General features: G+C 42.4%; 1 protein-coding gene across 1 annotated transcript in view; it reads right to left on the bottom strand.

The window, feature by feature from the left end:
* Window positions 1–690: 690 nt before the first annotated feature.
* HCLS1 (hematopoietic cell-specific Lyn substrate 1) overlaps window positions 691–16,729 on the bottom strand; it is a 34,957-nt gene continuing 18,918 nt past the window's right edge. The window contains exons 7-14 of the mRNA XM_043875108.1: window positions 7,693–7,803; window positions 6,778–6,833; window positions 6,095–6,164; window positions 5,292–5,503; window positions 4,777–4,881; window positions 4,018–4,249; window positions 3,849–3,917; window positions 691–3,647 (exon numbers count right to left, since the gene is read on the bottom strand). Of these exons, the coding sequence (XP_043731043.1) occupies window positions 3,511–3,647; window positions 3,849–3,917; window positions 4,018–4,249; window positions 4,777–4,881; window positions 5,292–5,503; window positions 6,095–6,164; window positions 6,778–6,833; window positions 7,693–7,803 (992 nt within the window). The 3' untranslated portion in view covers window positions 691–3,510. The remainder of the gene's footprint in view (window positions 3,648–3,848; window positions 3,918–4,017; window positions 4,250–4,776; window positions 4,882–5,291; window positions 5,504–6,094; window positions 6,165–6,777; window positions 6,834–7,692; window positions 7,804–16,729) is intronic.

Genomic DNA, 16,729 nt, shown 5'->3' with positions numbered 1-16,729 from the left:
AAGTCAGGTAAGCTTAGTACAGCAAATTCTGACCTCACATAACCATCTATAGTAGTCATGATTTCATGTAGCTCTTTATTTACCAAATAGATTTTAGACACATGATGATTTTAAGTTGGGAACCAAATGGAGCTAAGTTTGTTTGATGTGGCTTCATGTCCTTGGGTCATGTGCAAAAAATATATCCTATCAGGTCTCCAGGCATAGCTGAAGCCAGGATAGTTGAACTGCTTATCCCGTGTTTATATCCCTCTCACCTTAACTGATGCCATTTTCCTAGCAATTGTCAGCAAGCAAGACAGAGGGAAAAGGAGGATGGGTACTGTGGAGAAGCAGAGAACAAAGAATTTAACCACCAACAATAAAAGAGTCTAATCGATATGAAGGCATGAGAGCAAGTGCCAGAGTAGAAGTATCCTCATCTTTCATTTTAATGTGCCACTTGGTACTAGTCAGTAATGTAACTCTACTTCCTAATCCTTATTGTTTGGTTTATATTTCACATTTGTATATAATGTGCCATTTTCTAAAAAATATAACTAGAGTGTGAGCTAAGGTTTTATTCAATGAAAGTAAGTAATTGCAACAACTAAACAATAAAGTGGGGAAAAAAAGGAAGAGTTCTCCAGGGATCAATTCCACATTTTTGGAATCTAGTCCTTCCTATATGAAGAAAGAAAGCTCTGAAAATCCATTTTGGGGTTTTATTTTATTAGAAAAAGAAAGCAAGGGGAGATGTAGGCTAAGGGAGATGAAAATCTGGGGCTACTGTGAGCCAGGTGAGAAGTATAGAGAAAGAGAGCAGAGGGCTCTTCCTTGACAGTCTGGGCAGCCCGGGGTTCAGGAGGGCAGGCAGGAGAGTGACTGCACCTCTTTGTGGGCCGCACCTTTCTAGGTACACTTTACTTTCCCAGTTTCTATCTAAAGTGCAACATTGAGTGGATCAACATCATCAAACACACTTTATAAGGCATCAAATTATATATGTAGCAGGAAATCAGAGTACCACAGGTATCCACTGGCCTATACAAAAAAGCACATTTTATGGTGAGAGGGCAATTGGAGAAAAAGGAAAGCCTTTTACAAGAGACAGGGATGAAGCTACAGTGAGCAGCATGAACAGCAAGCATTATCTTACAAAAGCAAGAGAGCTAGAAATGGCTTCAGCTTAAGAATCAGCTAAGGAGAGTGAAAGGGGACTGTGGACCCAAGAATAAGAACTTGGATGGGGGAGATGTCTGTGGGCAGAGCCCTTGAAGAGTATCACACCAAGAAATCCAGTCCAAAGTAGGGATCAGCTGTATGTGGAGGGTAAGGTCTGTGGAACCCAGGCAGAAAGGATTATTGCCTTAAGGACCTGGAAACGAAGCTTTTGTCTTATAATGAAGGAAAAAGTGAAAATCAAGGTGGAATTTGGATGTAAGAAGAAAATCGCTGCCAAAGTATGATCTATGTGTGATGTCTAATTAAACTGAAGCAAAGAATGAGATTGTATATATCTAGTGTGACTTACCTCTATACCCTGGAAACCCCAATATCTCTACAGGCAAATATAAAGGCTGTTTTGTACTCTGAAAGTCTAACTGGGTGAATCTTGCAAGTGAGGTGTAGAGACAGATGTGTCTCACTGGCACAGAGGTCACTGTGGCAACAAAGGAGTGTGTGTCTTGAAGAAAAGCCAAGGAATGAGCCTGACGGATACAGTGTTCTAAGCACATGGGCAGCTTACCAATGAACTCTAAGGATTTTCATGAAGTCTTGCCACAACTATGGGTCTCAGCCACCAATCCTAGCTCTTCCTTGATTGCACTGTCTTCTCCATCTTTGAAAGCTAAACCCAAGTTTAGATATTGGTTATAGAATGGACTTTAGATTCTTTACCATCTGAACCACCAGAAAAGCCCCCATTTTCTACCAACCCTATACCAAATCCTGACTTTCATTTTGATTTGATTTTGTTTTGCCTAGGGTCTCCTATTCTGGATCTTGCCAATCCCAGTGGCTTGGGGTTAGATAAACTCACTGCATCCTGATCTCATTCCCATACTTTGCTTGATGACTTGTTTTTTGCCTATCACTGGCTGTCCAAAGGTCCTCACCTCTTCTATCAGCCTCAGCCCTGTACCACAGAGAAATTTCATGTACCACAGAGAAACTCAGTCTATCTTCTTACACGGCCATTGATTTCATTCATCCAGCTACAGGGAAGCCTAGACTTTCTTTAGTAGAGGCCACTATCTTTGACTCCAAACCCTTTTATCCCTCATTGTTCCCTTTTGCGCTTAGTTGCTCAGTCATGTCTGACTCTTTGCAACCCCATGGACTATAGCCTGCCAGGCTCTTCTGGCCATGGGGATTCTCTAGGCAAGAATACTGGAATGGGTTGCCATGCCCTCCTCCAGGGGATCTTCCCAGCCCAAGGATCGAACCTAGGCCTCCGCAGTGCAGGCAGATTCTCTACCGTCTGACCCACCAGGGAAGTCCAAGAATACTGGAGTGGGTAGCCTATCCCTTCTGCAGGGGATCTTCCTGACCCAGGAATCAAACCGGGATCTCCTGCATTGCAGTAGTTTATTTACCAGCTGAGCTACCAGGGAAGTCCAATTGTTCCCTTTTAGTTTTACTCTTTTGTTCTTGTTCTTGGCCAAATCTTTTCCTCCTTCCTTTCCTCTAATTTGTGCTTCTGCCTCAGGCATCATCATGCACTAAAGAAATATAGTCACTACTCCCAGGTGGAAGGTGGCTGACCTCTCACAACTGCAGAAGCCAGTAGAAGTTGAACTGCTTAATGTAGACCCTTCCTGGCCTCTGTTTCCCAACCTAACTGCTATTCCCCAGGCCTATCTGGTTTTGGACTGGATATCAGTATAGTCTAAGGAAAAGGCATGGACCTTGACACCAGGGTACAGAGTGATGAATGGTGGTTGGAAGGATTTTTCTGAATATGCGAAAGAGGGAAGGAAAATTCCCTCTACCTGTAATGAGAGAGGGTCATTGAAGGCCACGTAAAAGTACTATTTACCTCAGAATAGAGGTGAGCCATAGTCCCACTTTATTTCCAATTTAGGACCGATCAGAGAGAAGAGTCAGAGATATCTCTGCAGGGAAGGAAACTGAGAAAACAACACACCTAGGAAAACTAGGAAATATAGACATACCTTGCCATGCAGACAGACCAGGAAGCTCAGACCAGGAAGCACTCGCAAAGGAAAGTAGAGTTAGGGGTATGGGTTAGAGGGGTCACTCCTGGGGAAGGAGGCGGGACCACAAGATAAACATCCCTGAGATCATCCTGGGTATCCAGGATAAAGAAGACATCAAGGGGAAGGAGACCCCCTTCTTCATGCTGCCTCTGCTCCCAACCCTAATGGAGAGGGAGAGGGAAGTCTGTCTAGAACTTCAGGCAACTCATGACATTCTCTCAGACACTTGCAGCAGAAATGGAGAGCATCTGGAGGCAGAGCCACTGGGGACATGCGAAGTTACAGTGCAGAAAGAAGACAGGAACAGTTACTGGAGGAGCTTGACATAATTTGCAGGGAAGAGTCCAAAGTGGCCGTGGCAACGTCCCCGCCACCAGCCCTCGTCCACCATCTCAATGTCAGTGATGACATCATCTGGGTCAAAGGAAATCTCATCACTTCCCTCTGTGGAGAAAATTGACAGACTATTAGGATGGTCAGGCAAGAATCCCTCCACCCCTGTGCCCCCTCTTTAAACCTCAGGAAGGGAAAGAGGCCTGCCCTTGATGCCAAGTCTGGGGCCCTATTCTGACCCACACAATCCACCCACCTCTCATGTACCAAGGGGCTCCAGGCACCAGACCCCTCAGACCACTCCCAACCTACCTCCTTGGTAATCATACAGGGCTACAGCTGAGATCCTAGCTCCAGCCCCAGCTGGGTGGCCTGATGATCCTGCACAGTGAGAAATATGAACATGGTCTTACCAACATGGAGAAGGAAAACAGACAGGTTCTTCCATGTAATGGGGGAATTCTTCTGCCCCACCACTCACCAGCCAGAGTGGAGGAAAAAGAGGGATCCTCAGGCTCAAGCACATCCTCATAGTCCGCCTCTGCTTCCTCATCCTGCTCATGTCTGTCTATCTCCTCAACATCCTCGTAGTCATTCTCAGGCTCGGGTTCAGGCTCAGGCTCGGGCTCAGGTGCTGCTTCATACACTGGCTCTTCCTGCAGCTGGAAGACTTCTGGAGTCCTGGGGGGCAGAGCTGGGGCCTCCTCATTGTCCTGAGAAGAGACAGTATGAAGCAAGGTGACTTCTGTTCACCAGGAGCCGCCTCTCCAAAACTTCCCAATGGAGGACTGCTAAGACCCTTCCATCCACATGCTTCCACTTCCATGTCCATTTCTGGCTCCTTCTAACAGCCTCTCCTAGGGAACACAGTCTCTCACCCCTCTTCATTTTTCAACCTCCTCCCATACCCATCCACCCAAAACACCTACCAACAGATGATATTAATAGAAGGGGAATGTAAAAGGTATAAGGAGAAAGAAATGGAAAATGAGTCAGATTCCTTGGAAGACCAGGAAAACACTGAAGCAAAATCTAAAAGGAGAAAAGATGACAGCTAGGATGACTAACTGTCCTAGTCTGCCCAGTACTGGGTGATTTCCCAGAATATAAGACTTCCAATGCTGAGGTCAGGATAGCCCCAGGCAAACCAGGGTGTTTGATCAGCCTGCAGGGCTGTGTCCACCCACTAGGACATGAGGAGATGGGAAAGGTGCAGATCTCTGGAGGGCAGTCTGCTTACCTCTGGGGGATCCTGCCTTGGGGGCAGGGCAGGTACCGGTTGTTCCCTATTGGTTCTCACAGGCCCAGGCTCTGATGATGGACAACTCCCTGCTGGAGGCCAGGCCTGTGAAGGATGACGCATCTCTTCAGTGAGCAAGAAACTTTATCTTCTCTCCTGTACTAGAATACCCCTTCCTGTCTCTTCACATCTATCATTCCTCAAGATGGACTCCAACCTGAAATGACAGCTCCTTCCTCTTGTTCTTGCAGCAGTAACTGACTGCACTGCCTGGTGACCTATCTTCTGTTGAACTATGTTAATCTTGGGGTTTTTTTCACTGAGCATTCTTGTATGTATATATGAAGCTTAATTACACAATTAGATTGAAATCTTCCGAAGACAAGGATAACAACTGTAGATTTTGCTAACACAGGGGAGTCTTGGATCTTACTTTTTACTAAGGATACAGACCCCTTAGGCTCCTGTCTGGGCAAAGAATGCTGGATGTGGATCCTGGAGGGCCAAGCACTTACCTCTGAGGAGATTTTCTTAGGCAATGGGGCTGGCACCGCCGGCTCTTCCCTAGTGGCCACTGGTTGCTGAGCCTCGTGGCTCATCTTTACCAAGGCCTTTCTCTCCTGTTGCTGCCTGGCCATCTGTTGTGCCTTCTCCTCTTCTTCCCGCTTCCTCTTCTCCTCTGCCATGGACTCAAATTTTGCCTTCAGCCCACGGGCACCACTAGAAGCTACAGACACAGTCAAGAAAAATTAGCGTTGTCTTGGGACAGAGGTAGGAGAGTAGCACTGGAAAGAAGAGGAGTCAGTTAAATGTCCAGAAGAAGAGAAAATCGAGAAGGGACTCATGGAAAGGGAGATAAAGAGGTATTAATGAAGGAACAAGGGGCTTAGAGAAGGATAAGGTAGCCCTGAAGCTTGGATTTTCACATAGCCAGACCATATGATCTCAGACTCTTACTCCTTCTAAGGCTTGGTCCCCTAACCTGCATCGTTCCTTGTCCACATTTCTTAAATCTATATGCCCTCAGGCCACCATCTACCCACTGTCACCCATCCAAAGCTCTTTTCCCTTTGTGTTCTTCCCAAATGGCTCCCCCCACCCCTGTGTTCTCTACATACAGTTTCTTCCCCAGTGTCACTCAGATATCCACCTAACCTAATTTTTTCTAGGAGAGAGAATCTGGGAATATGAAGATAGGGGTCAAGTCTACCTCAGCTAACCTAGGTAGTTAAATTCTTGGAGTAGGTAGTCTAGGAAGAAAAAAAGAATGAGAAGGCAGAGGAGATTAAGAGCACAGAGAGAGGGAATTAAAACTCACCAGCCTCTATGGGTGTTGTCTTCTTGTAAGCTGTGGTTGGGGCCTCCATTTCATTGAAGCCAACAGCACTCTGCAGGTAGAAGAATAGTATGTGTAGTGGTGGGGAGAGGGAAGGGAGTGGTAATGACCCAGAAGTCAGTATCAAGGATTGGAGCCACTATAGGAGGGCTCCCTAAACTTTTGATGCTCAGTAGTCGTTAGACAGGGTATTCAAATATTGTTGTTTTGCATCAGAGAGATGGGTAAAGAAGTTCTAGGCTTGTAGGACTAGCTCTCCCTTTAAAAAAGCTCAGTGTTCCTGGAACCTCACATCTTTTAAGTCCAGTTGCCTGGAATGCAGGAGTGTATGAAGTATATGCAGTACATGAAGAGGTGGAGGGAAAGACTGAATGGAGTGGGGCTAGATTATTGACTGAGTTAATCAATACCAAGCAATCAATGAAATTTTAAACACTTTTCCTGGAGTTTGTCTGCATCCCTGTCTCTCTCTGCCTCCTCACTCTCCTTGATAAAGCTCAGGCTTCGGAAGACATACCCATTAGATCTGAGGGCAGTCAATGGGAAGAGCAGGAGGACAGTGCAGCACACCTAGCTTTGCTCATCCTTTTACCCACTTTGCCTCTCACTCTTCTCCACATACTTCAGGGAACTCTTCCCACGACACTGGTGTTCCGGTGCTTTACCTTATCCACACGGTCCTTTTGGATGCCATACTGCCCGCCAAAGCCCTTGGCATAATCTGCAGGATGGAAAGGTCTGAGAGTCACAAGAGGAGTTAAATGCTAGAAATGTATGGGAAGAGGGAGTAGGAGCAGTGGGAAGGAGGACCAGAAGACAGGGATGAGGAAAACAGAGAGATCAATGAGGAAGTGTGAAAGTCAGGGGAGAGAGAGAGGAATGGGTGGGAAAAGATGAAAAAGGATGGGGGGAAAAAACACCTGGGAGAGAATGGAGATATGAGACATGGGAAGAGAGAAACAAAAAAGAGAGAAGTGGCAGAAAAGGGGAAAATATAAAGGAATAAACAGGAAAAATTAAAGTGAGAAGTTGCTGTGCAGCATAGGGAGCACAGGCACTCTGTGATAACCTGGAGGGATGGGATGAGGGGAGGGGAGGGAGGGGATATATGGATAATTATGGCTGATTTGCATTGTTGTATGGCAGAAACCAGCACAATATTGTAAAAAATTTTTTTTTAATTTAAATTTTAAAAAATAGAAAAAAAATTAAAGTGAGCCCCCTCCCCCAGCCATCCCCTTTGTGTCCCAGGGAAGAAGGCTCTCTCTGTGAAGTAGAGGGGCCTCTAAGACTCACAGCCAAATCATACTCTTGCCATCACCCAACCCGTCCGTCTTCATCCATTCCTCAATGACCCCTTCTCTTTGGTCACCTTCCTGTGTCCTGCTGTTAAGCTTGCTGTTCTCCTCTCCATCCCTATGGGTCTTCCCCCAACCTACCCCCACACATGTAACACATACTCTTCACCCTACCACTTCCTGCATACCTCGTATTCTGGGTCCTCTGTGTCAACTTTCAGGATGTATAGAAGGAGGGCTCCACATATCCTATGGCCTCCCTCCTCTCCAGCCCCAACTCACCTCTCTGGGATTCATGTTTCTCTGTCTCTCCCTTGTAGTCATATCCGAGAGCTGCCTTGTCCCGTTTATCCTTCTCTATCCCATAACGGCCACCAAAGCCACGAGAGTAATCTACGGTGGAAGGAGCAGTTGTGAGAGCCCACTCTCAGTCCATGGGAAAGTGTGTGGAAGAGGCATCAGGAGGTGTGGGTGCAGGGCGATGGGGCCTGGGAAGACAGCAGGGGCCGAATCAAAGAGAAATGGAGTTCTAAGCCACCCTTCAGAAGTTTTAATTCAACAGTGTTCACTCTTCCTCACTTCCATCCCAAGATAGAAGATTATTTCAATTTTTTCCCTTCTTCAAAGAAGGAGAAAATACAGAGAGTGTAAGGAGAGACATCTAGAAAAAAAGACAGATGCATGTGAACTACATGCCTTTCCCTAATTCTATGCAAACACTTGGTAATTTGAGAAAGACATAATGACCTTTTTTAAAAAAAATAGTGAATCTCAAAAGAAAATAAGAAAAAATTCCTGGCTCCAGAAACAAACAGATGAATCAAAATAGTAGATATAACGGTAATTTTGAGCTGACACAGAAAATCCAAACTGTTTTCAGTCACAAATTTAGTACCTGGGGAATAGGATGTAGGGTCTGAGGTTCTAGTTTCCATACAAGAACAGGTCGCTGGAGCAAGAAGGTAAGGCTCTGCCCACTTCTATAAAGTAATTCTAGAAAAAGTCTACTACTTGTCCAGGGAAATGATAAGAGGAACTCTAGATTTTTAGCATTTGGAGAAGATTTTACCTATGAGATTTGTAAGCTCCAAGCCTGCACCTGAATGTGTGAGATACAAATATCCAGTTTCATACTACTTATATTATAGAGAAATTCTAAGCTGAGAAATTAATTGAATACTTATATAGGAAAATATATACCACAGAAAGAGTAAGCATCAGAAAGATGACATGAATATGAGACAAAGTGGACTTTAAGACAAAATGCATTATAAGAGACTTAACACAATGATAAAAGGGCAATTTGTCCTTCATCAGGATTAAATATGATGAATCAAAATTATCAGAATCAAAATTCATGAAACAAAGCAGAAAGATAAAGAGACAAATCTATGACCATAGTCAAAATTTTTAACACTCTTTTCTCATTATTAATAAAAAATTTAGACAAAAAGGATCTATTAGAGAAGTCCCAAACAACATTATTAACAAGACCTAACTGACATTTATAGAATATTGCATCCCCAAACTTCATGATATACATTTTTTTCTATGCACATATACCATCCACCAAGATAGACCATATACTTGTTCATATAAAAAGTTTCAGTTCATTTCAACAGATTGGAATATGAGATATCATATTCTCTGATTATAATAGAATTAAACTAGAAGTTCATAACAATAAAATAAGAAAATTTCCCAAGTACCTTTAAAATGAGCAATTATACTTTTAAATGACTCATGGAGCAAAGAAGAAATGAAAAGGAAATTAATATTTTGAACTGAATAAAAATTAAAATATATATAACATTGTGGAATGTAGCAAAAACAGGTGTTTCCCAGGTGGCACTAGTGGCAAAAAACCTGCCTGCCAATGCAGGAGACGTAAGAGACATTCAGTCCCTAGGTTGGGAAGATCCCCTGGAGAAGGGCATGGCAACCCACTCCAGTGTTCTTGCCTGGAGAATCCTGAAGTCAGAGGAGCCTGGCAGGGTATGGCCCATAGGGTTGCATAGAGTCGGACACGACTGAAGTGACTTAGCACACATACACTTAAGTACCCATGAAGTAAGCAAAGGTTTAAAATCAATCTTCTAAGTTTCTACCTTAACAAGAAAGAACAAACTAAACCCACATTAAAATGAAAGAAAAAAAATACTGAAAAGCAGAATTCAATAAAAATTTAAAAACAAGTAAACAATGGAGAAAATTATCAAAGTCAAAAGATACTTCTTTGAAATTAACAATAAATAATAGTAAAGAACCTCTAGCAAAATAGTTAAAAAGAAAAAACTACAAATTAATATCAGTAGTAAAAGTGAACATGTCACTTATAGATCTAACAGAGGTTGAAAAAAAATAAGGGAATACTATAAATGAATTTATACCAATATATTTGAAAATATAGATAAAATGGAAAATGTCCTTGAAAAGCATACATTACCATAATAAGAAAAAAACCAGAAGACTGACTAAACCTATATCTATTTAAGAAATTGAATTCATAATGGAAAACAAAAATCATAAAGAGAACACGGTCTATTACTATTAAGACCCTGGAACGCAGCCAGAAATAAAGGCAGAATTTCTCTGATGGGAAATATTCTCAATCCAAGGCACATAAAACAAATATCCTTTTCTCCCCACTGAAATAAATTTGTGAAGTTTAATAAATTATAAACTATCAAAGAAATAAATAACCATGATGGAAAATAGATTAGTTGAACAGAAAAATTGGCATCCCCAAGAGTTGCAAATAGTTTGACAATGTGAAAGAAACTATAAAATGACTATTTTTAAAATAATTAAAGCACTTACAGAAGGGGAAAAATATAATGAAAGCAATAGAGATTAAGGAAAAGAAATCAGCAGATTTGCAATAGAATCAAAGGGAACAGTACAAATGAAAAATAAATGAAATAAAGTTGAAAAATTAGTGGATGGCTTAAACGATAGGTAAATATGGCTGAAGGAAGAGTTAGAGAATTTAACATAGATCCAAGGGAATTACCCAGAAAGCAACACAGCAAGATAAAGAGATGAAAGTAGAGAACAGAAATTAAGAGACATCAAGAACACAATTTATGGGGGGGAGGGGGGGGGCGGTCCCAAGATGGCAGAGGAATAGGGTGGGGAGACCACTTTCTCCCCCCCAAATTCATCAAAGGATCATTTGAGTGCTGAGCAACTTCCACAAAACAACTTCTGAATGCTGACAGAGGTCACCAGGCACCCAGAAAGGCAGCCCATTCTCTTCAAAAGGAGGTAAGACAAAATATAAAAGGCAAAAAGAGAGATGAAAGAGTTAGGGATGGAGACCTGTCCTGGGGAGGGAGTAGTGAAGGAGGAGAAGTTTCCAAACAGTAGGACACCTTCTCACAGGTCGGTCTGTGGGGGGTTTTGGAATCTCAGAGGGCAACATAACTGGGGAAAGAAAAACACACAACCCACAGAATAGGCACCTAACCCTGCCAGCAGAGAAGTAGCCCAGACACTCACATCTACCACCAGCAAGCAGGTGCTGGACAGGGAGGTGCCAGCGGCATCCTTGGTCCTTAGAGTAAGGACTGGGCCTGAATGCCCTGAGGGCAATCTGAAGGAGCTAAAGTGAGATAGCAACTCAAACTGTGGGATTGCCAGAGAGGAAAAAAAAGAGAGAGAATGAGAGAACTTTCCTGCAAAAGGTTCTAACTAGTAGCCTGGCCCACTCACAGAACGAAGGATTGAGCAAATACCAAAGGAGAGCTAGCTGGCTGCATACAGACCCCTCGCTGCCCACACCCCCATCAGAGGCAGAGCGGTAGATGTGTGACAATCAGAGCTGGAAGGCAAGGGGCTGCTCCAGTCTTGGCCCCAGAGACCATCCTCCACCAAACTGTGAGCAGGCTCCCAGTTACTAACCATGTCTTCCTGGACAGTTGACATCTGCCAGGAGGGTGACAGCCTGAGATCAGCTCCCCAGAGGAGACACGCAGCACACCTGAGACAGTGCTCTCGCAGCACACCTTGGAAGCCGAGCGCCCAGGACCAGGGAGGTAATTAAGATGCACAGTCCACCTTGGACAGTGTGCTTGCCAAGCACCTGGTCTTCCGAGCTGCTCGGACCAGGAAAAGGCACAAAACTTTGCATGCCCAACTGAGTCTGTGCCCTTGCGGAGTACCTGAGAACCTGAACCTAAGCGTCTTAGAGCTGGGAAGTGCACAAAACCCAGGGCCTGCTTTGGACAGTGCCCTGCAGGGCACCCTGCAGCGTGAGCAGTGTAGACCCAGAAAGCACAGGCCGCTGTGAGCTGGGGCAAACCCAGTGTGGTCCATACACTGCGAGCACTCCCCACAAATGCCAGCAATACTTGTTTGCAGTTTTCCTCCCTCCCCACAACACAACTGAACAAGTGAACCTAAATAAGAGACCACCTTCACCCCCTTGTGTCAGGGTGGAAATTAGACACTGAAGAGACTTGCAAACAGAGGAAGCCAACATAAACAAAGAAGAGGGAACCACTCTGGAAGTGACAGATGCAACAGATTAAAACCCTGTCATTAACACTGATTAAGCATTGGAGGGGGCCTATAGACCTTGAGAACAAGTACAAGCTGGAACAAGGAACTATATGAAACTGAACTGGCCCCACACTGCCCACAACAGCTCCAGAGAAATTCCTAGATATATTTTACTATTATCACTCCTCAATTTTTTTAAAATTTAAGTTCTTTATCACTCCTTTAATTATCATTTTTATAATCTACTATTACCTTGCAAAAAACAGACCCTATTTTTAAAGCAAATTTCATTTTTTTTTAATAATTTTTATGATTGATTTTGTTTTTTATTTTTAATATTGTATTGTTGAGAGTCTAACATCTACTCTAGATTTTTAATCTTTGTTTTTGGTATTTGTTATCAATTTTATACCTTTAAGAATCCAATCTTCAGTATCCATTTTCACTTAGGGGTGTGATTACTGGCTTGATTGTTCTCTCCCCTTTTGACTCTCCCTTTTTTCTCCCAGGTCACCTCTATTGCCTCCCTCCCTCTTCTCTTCTCTACTTAACTCTGTGAATCTCTCTGGGTGTTCCAGGCTGTGGAGAACACATAGGGAACTGATTATTAGCTAGATTGGTCTCTCCCCTTTTGACTTCCCCCTCTTCTCCTCCTCAGTTCAGTTCAGTCGCTCAGTCGTGTCCGACTCTTTGCGACCCCATGAATTGCAGCACACCAGCTAGTCACCTCTATCTCCCTCCTCCCTCTTCTCTTCTCTGTGTAACTCTGTGAATCTTTCTGGGTGTTCCAGACTGTGGAGAGCACATAGAGAATTGATTACTGACTAGATTGCTCTCTCCCATTTTGACTCGCCTTCTTCTCCTCCTGGTCACCTCTGTCTCCCTCCTCCGTCTTCTCTTCTCTATGTAACTCTGTGAACCTCTCTGGGTGTCCCTCGCTGTGGAGAACTGTTTCACCATTAACCTAGGTGTTTTATCATCTGTGCTGTATGGATAGAGAAGTCTTGAAGCTGAGAATAAGAACAAGATTGAAAGCCAGAGGCAGGAGGCTTAAATCCAAAACTTGAGAACATCAGACAACTCCTGATTCCAGGGAACGTTAAAAGAGAAGAGCTCATCCCAAAGCCTCCATACCTACACCGAAACCACCCAAGAGCCAACAAGTTCCAGAGCAAGATATACCATGCTACTTCTCTAGCAAAGCAGGAACGCAGCCCTGAGCATTAAAAGAAGAGCTGCCTAAAGCCATACCAAATCCATAGACACCCCAAAGTTCACTACTGGACACTTTATTGCATTCCAGAGAGAAGAGATCCAGCTCCACCCACCAGAACACAGACACAAGCTTCCCTAAACAGGAAACCTTGACAAGACACTAGTCCAACCCCACCCACAGGGAGCAACTTCCACAATAAAGAGGAACCACAAACTTCTAGCCTACAGAAAGGGCACCCCAAACATAGCAATCTAAACAAAATGAAAAGGCAGAGAAATAGTCAGCAGGTAAAGGAACATGAAAAACGACCACCAAACAAACAAAAGAGGAGGAGATAGGGAGTCTACCTGAAAAAGAATTCAGAATAATGATAGTAAAGATGATCCAAAATCTTTGAAAACAAAATGGAGTTACAGATAAATAGATTAGAGACAAGAATTGAGAAGATGCAAAAAATGTTTAACAAGGACCCAGAAGAAATAAAGAAGAGTCAGTCAATGAATGATGCAACAACTGAGATCAAAAGCACTCTGGAGGGAACCAACAGTAGAATAAGTGAGGCAGAAGATAGGATAAGTGAGGTGGAAGATAGAATGGTGGAAATAAATGAAGCAGAAAGGAAAAAAGAAAAAAGAATTAAAAGAAACGAGGACAACCTCAGAGACCTCTGGGACCATGTTAAATGCCCCAACATTCAACTCTAGGAGTCTCAGAAGAAGAAGACAGAAAGAAAGGACATGAATAAATACTTGAGATAATAGCTGAAAACTTCCCTAAAATGGGGGAGGAAATAGCCACCCAAGTCCAAGAAACCCAGAGAGTCCCAAGCAGGATAAACCCAAGGTGAAACAGCCCAAGACACATAAAAATCAAACTAACGAAGATCAAATGCAAAGAGCAAATATTAAAAGCAGCAAGAGAAAAGCAACAAATAACACACAGGGGGATCCCCATAGGGATAACAGCTGATCTTTCAATAGAAATTCTTCAGGCCAGAAGGGATTGGCAGGACATACTTAAAGTGATGAAAGAGAAAAACCTACAACCCAGATTACTATACCCAGTAAGGATCTCATTCAAATATGAAAGAGAAATCAAAAGCTTTACAGACAAGCAAAAGCTGAGAGAATGCAGCACCACCAACCACCTCTTCAACAAATGCCAAAGGATTTTCTCTAGACAGGAAACCCAGAAAAGATTTATAAACTCAAACACAAAACAACAAAGTAAATGGCAAGGGGATCATATTTATCAATAATTACCTTAAATGTAAATGGGTTGAATGCCCCAACCAAAAGACAAAGACTGGTTGAATGGATACAAAAACAAGACCCCTATATATATTGTTTACAGCATACCTACCTCAAACCAAGAGATACAGACAGACTGAAAGTAAAAGGCTGGAAAAAGATATTTCATGCAAATGGAGACCAAAACAAAACAGTACTAATACTCACATAAGATAAAACAGACTTTGAAATAAAGGTCATGAAAAGAGACAAAAAGGGACACTACATAATGATCAAAGGATCAATCCAAGAAGAAGATAAAACAATTATAAATATACATGCACCCAACATAGGAGCACCTCAATATGTAAGACAAATACCAACAAGTATGAAAGGGGAAACTAACAGTAACACAATAATAGTGGGAGACTTTAATACCCCACTTACACCTATGGATAGATCAACCAAACAGAAAATTAGCAAGAAAACACAAACTTTAAATGATACAATGGACCATTTAGACCTAATTGACATGTATAGGACATTTCACCCCAAAACAGTGAATTTCACTTTTTTCTCCAGTGCACATGGAACATTCTCCAGGATAGATCATACCCTGGGCCATAAATCTAACCTTGGTAAATTCAAAAAAATTGAAATAATTTCAAGCGTCTTTTCTGTTCACAATGCAGTAAGATTAGATGTCAACTACAGGAAAAAAAACTATTAAAAATACAAACGTATGGAGGCTAAATAACGCACTTCTGAATAACCAACAAATCATGGAAGAAATCAAAAAGGAAATAAAAAATATTCATAAAAACGAATGAAAAAGAAAACATGACAACCCAAAACCAATGGGTTTCAATAAAAGCAGTGCTAAGGGGAAGGTTCATAGCATTACAAGCTTACCTCAAGAAGCAAGAGAAAAATCAAATAAATAACCTAACTTTACACTTAAAGCAACTAGAAAAAGAAGAAATGAAGAATTCCAGGATTATAGAAGGAAAGAAATCATAAAAATTAGGGCAGAAATAAATGAAAAAGAAACAAAGCAAACTATAGCAAAAATCAACAAAACTAAAAGCTGGTTCTTTGAGAAGATACATAAAATAGGCAGACCATTAGCCAGACTCATCAAGAAAAAAAGGGAGAAGAATCAAATCAACAAAATTAGAAATGAAAATGGAGAAATCACAACAGACAACACAGAAGTACAAAGGATCATAAAAGACTACTATCAGCAACTATATGCCAATAAAATGGACAACTTGGAAGAAATGGACAAATTTTAGAAGAGTAAAACCTTACAAAACTGAACCAGGAAGAAATAGAAAATCTTAACAGACCCATCACAAGCATGGAAATAGAAACTGTAATCAAAAATCTTCCAACAAACAAAAGCCCAGGACCAGATGGCTTCACAGGTGAATTCTATCAAAAATTTAAGAGGAGCTAACATCTATCCTACTTCAGTTCAGTTCAGTCACTCAGTCATGTTCGACTCTTTGCAACCCCATGAATCGCAGCACGCCAGGCCTCCCTGTCCATCACAAACTCCCAGAGTTTACTCAAACTCATGCCCATCAAGTCGGTGATGCCATCCAGCCATCTCATCCTCTGTCTTCCCCTTCTCCTCCTGCCCCCAATCCCTCCCAGCATCAGGGTCTTTTCCAATGAGCCAACTCTTCGCATGAGGTGGCCAAAATATTGGAGTTTCAGCTTCGGCATCAGTCCTTCCAATGAACACCCAGGACTGATCTCCTTTAGGATGGACTGGTTGGATCCCCTTGCAGTCTAAGGGACTCTCAAGAGTCTTCTCCAACACCACAGTTCAAAAGCATCAATGTTTTGGTGCTCAGCTTTCTTCACAGTCCAACTCTCACATCCATACATGACCACTGGAAAAACCATAGCCTTGACTAGACGAACCTTTGTTGACAAAGTAATGTCTCTGCTTTTTAATATGCTATCTAGGTTGGTCATAACTTTCCTTCCAAGGAGTAAGCGTCTTTTAATTTCATGGCTGCAGTCACCATCTGCAGTGATTTTGGAGCCCAAAAAAATAAAGTCTGACACTGTTTCCACTGTCTCCCCATCTATTTCCCAGGAGGTGATGGGACCAGATGCCATGATCTTAGTTTTGGAAAAGAAGTAAAACTCTGTTTGCAGACGACATGATCCTCTACATAGAAAACCCTAAAGACTCTTCCAGAAAATTACTAGAGCTAATCAATGAATATAGTAGAGTTGCAGGATATAAAATTAATACACAGAAATTCCTTGCATTCCTATACACTCATGAACAATGAGAAAACAGAAAGAGAAATTAAGGAAACAATCCCATTCATCATTGTGATGAAAAGAATAA

This window comes from Cervus elaphus, chromosome 19 (assembly GCF_910594005.1).
Source record: "Cervus elaphus chromosome 19, mCerEla1.1, whole genome shotgun sequence".
NCBI lineage: Eukaryota > Metazoa > Chordata > Mammalia > Artiodactyla > Cervidae > Cervus > Cervus elaphus.
This window is presented reverse-complemented; position numbering and strand designations above follow the sequence as displayed.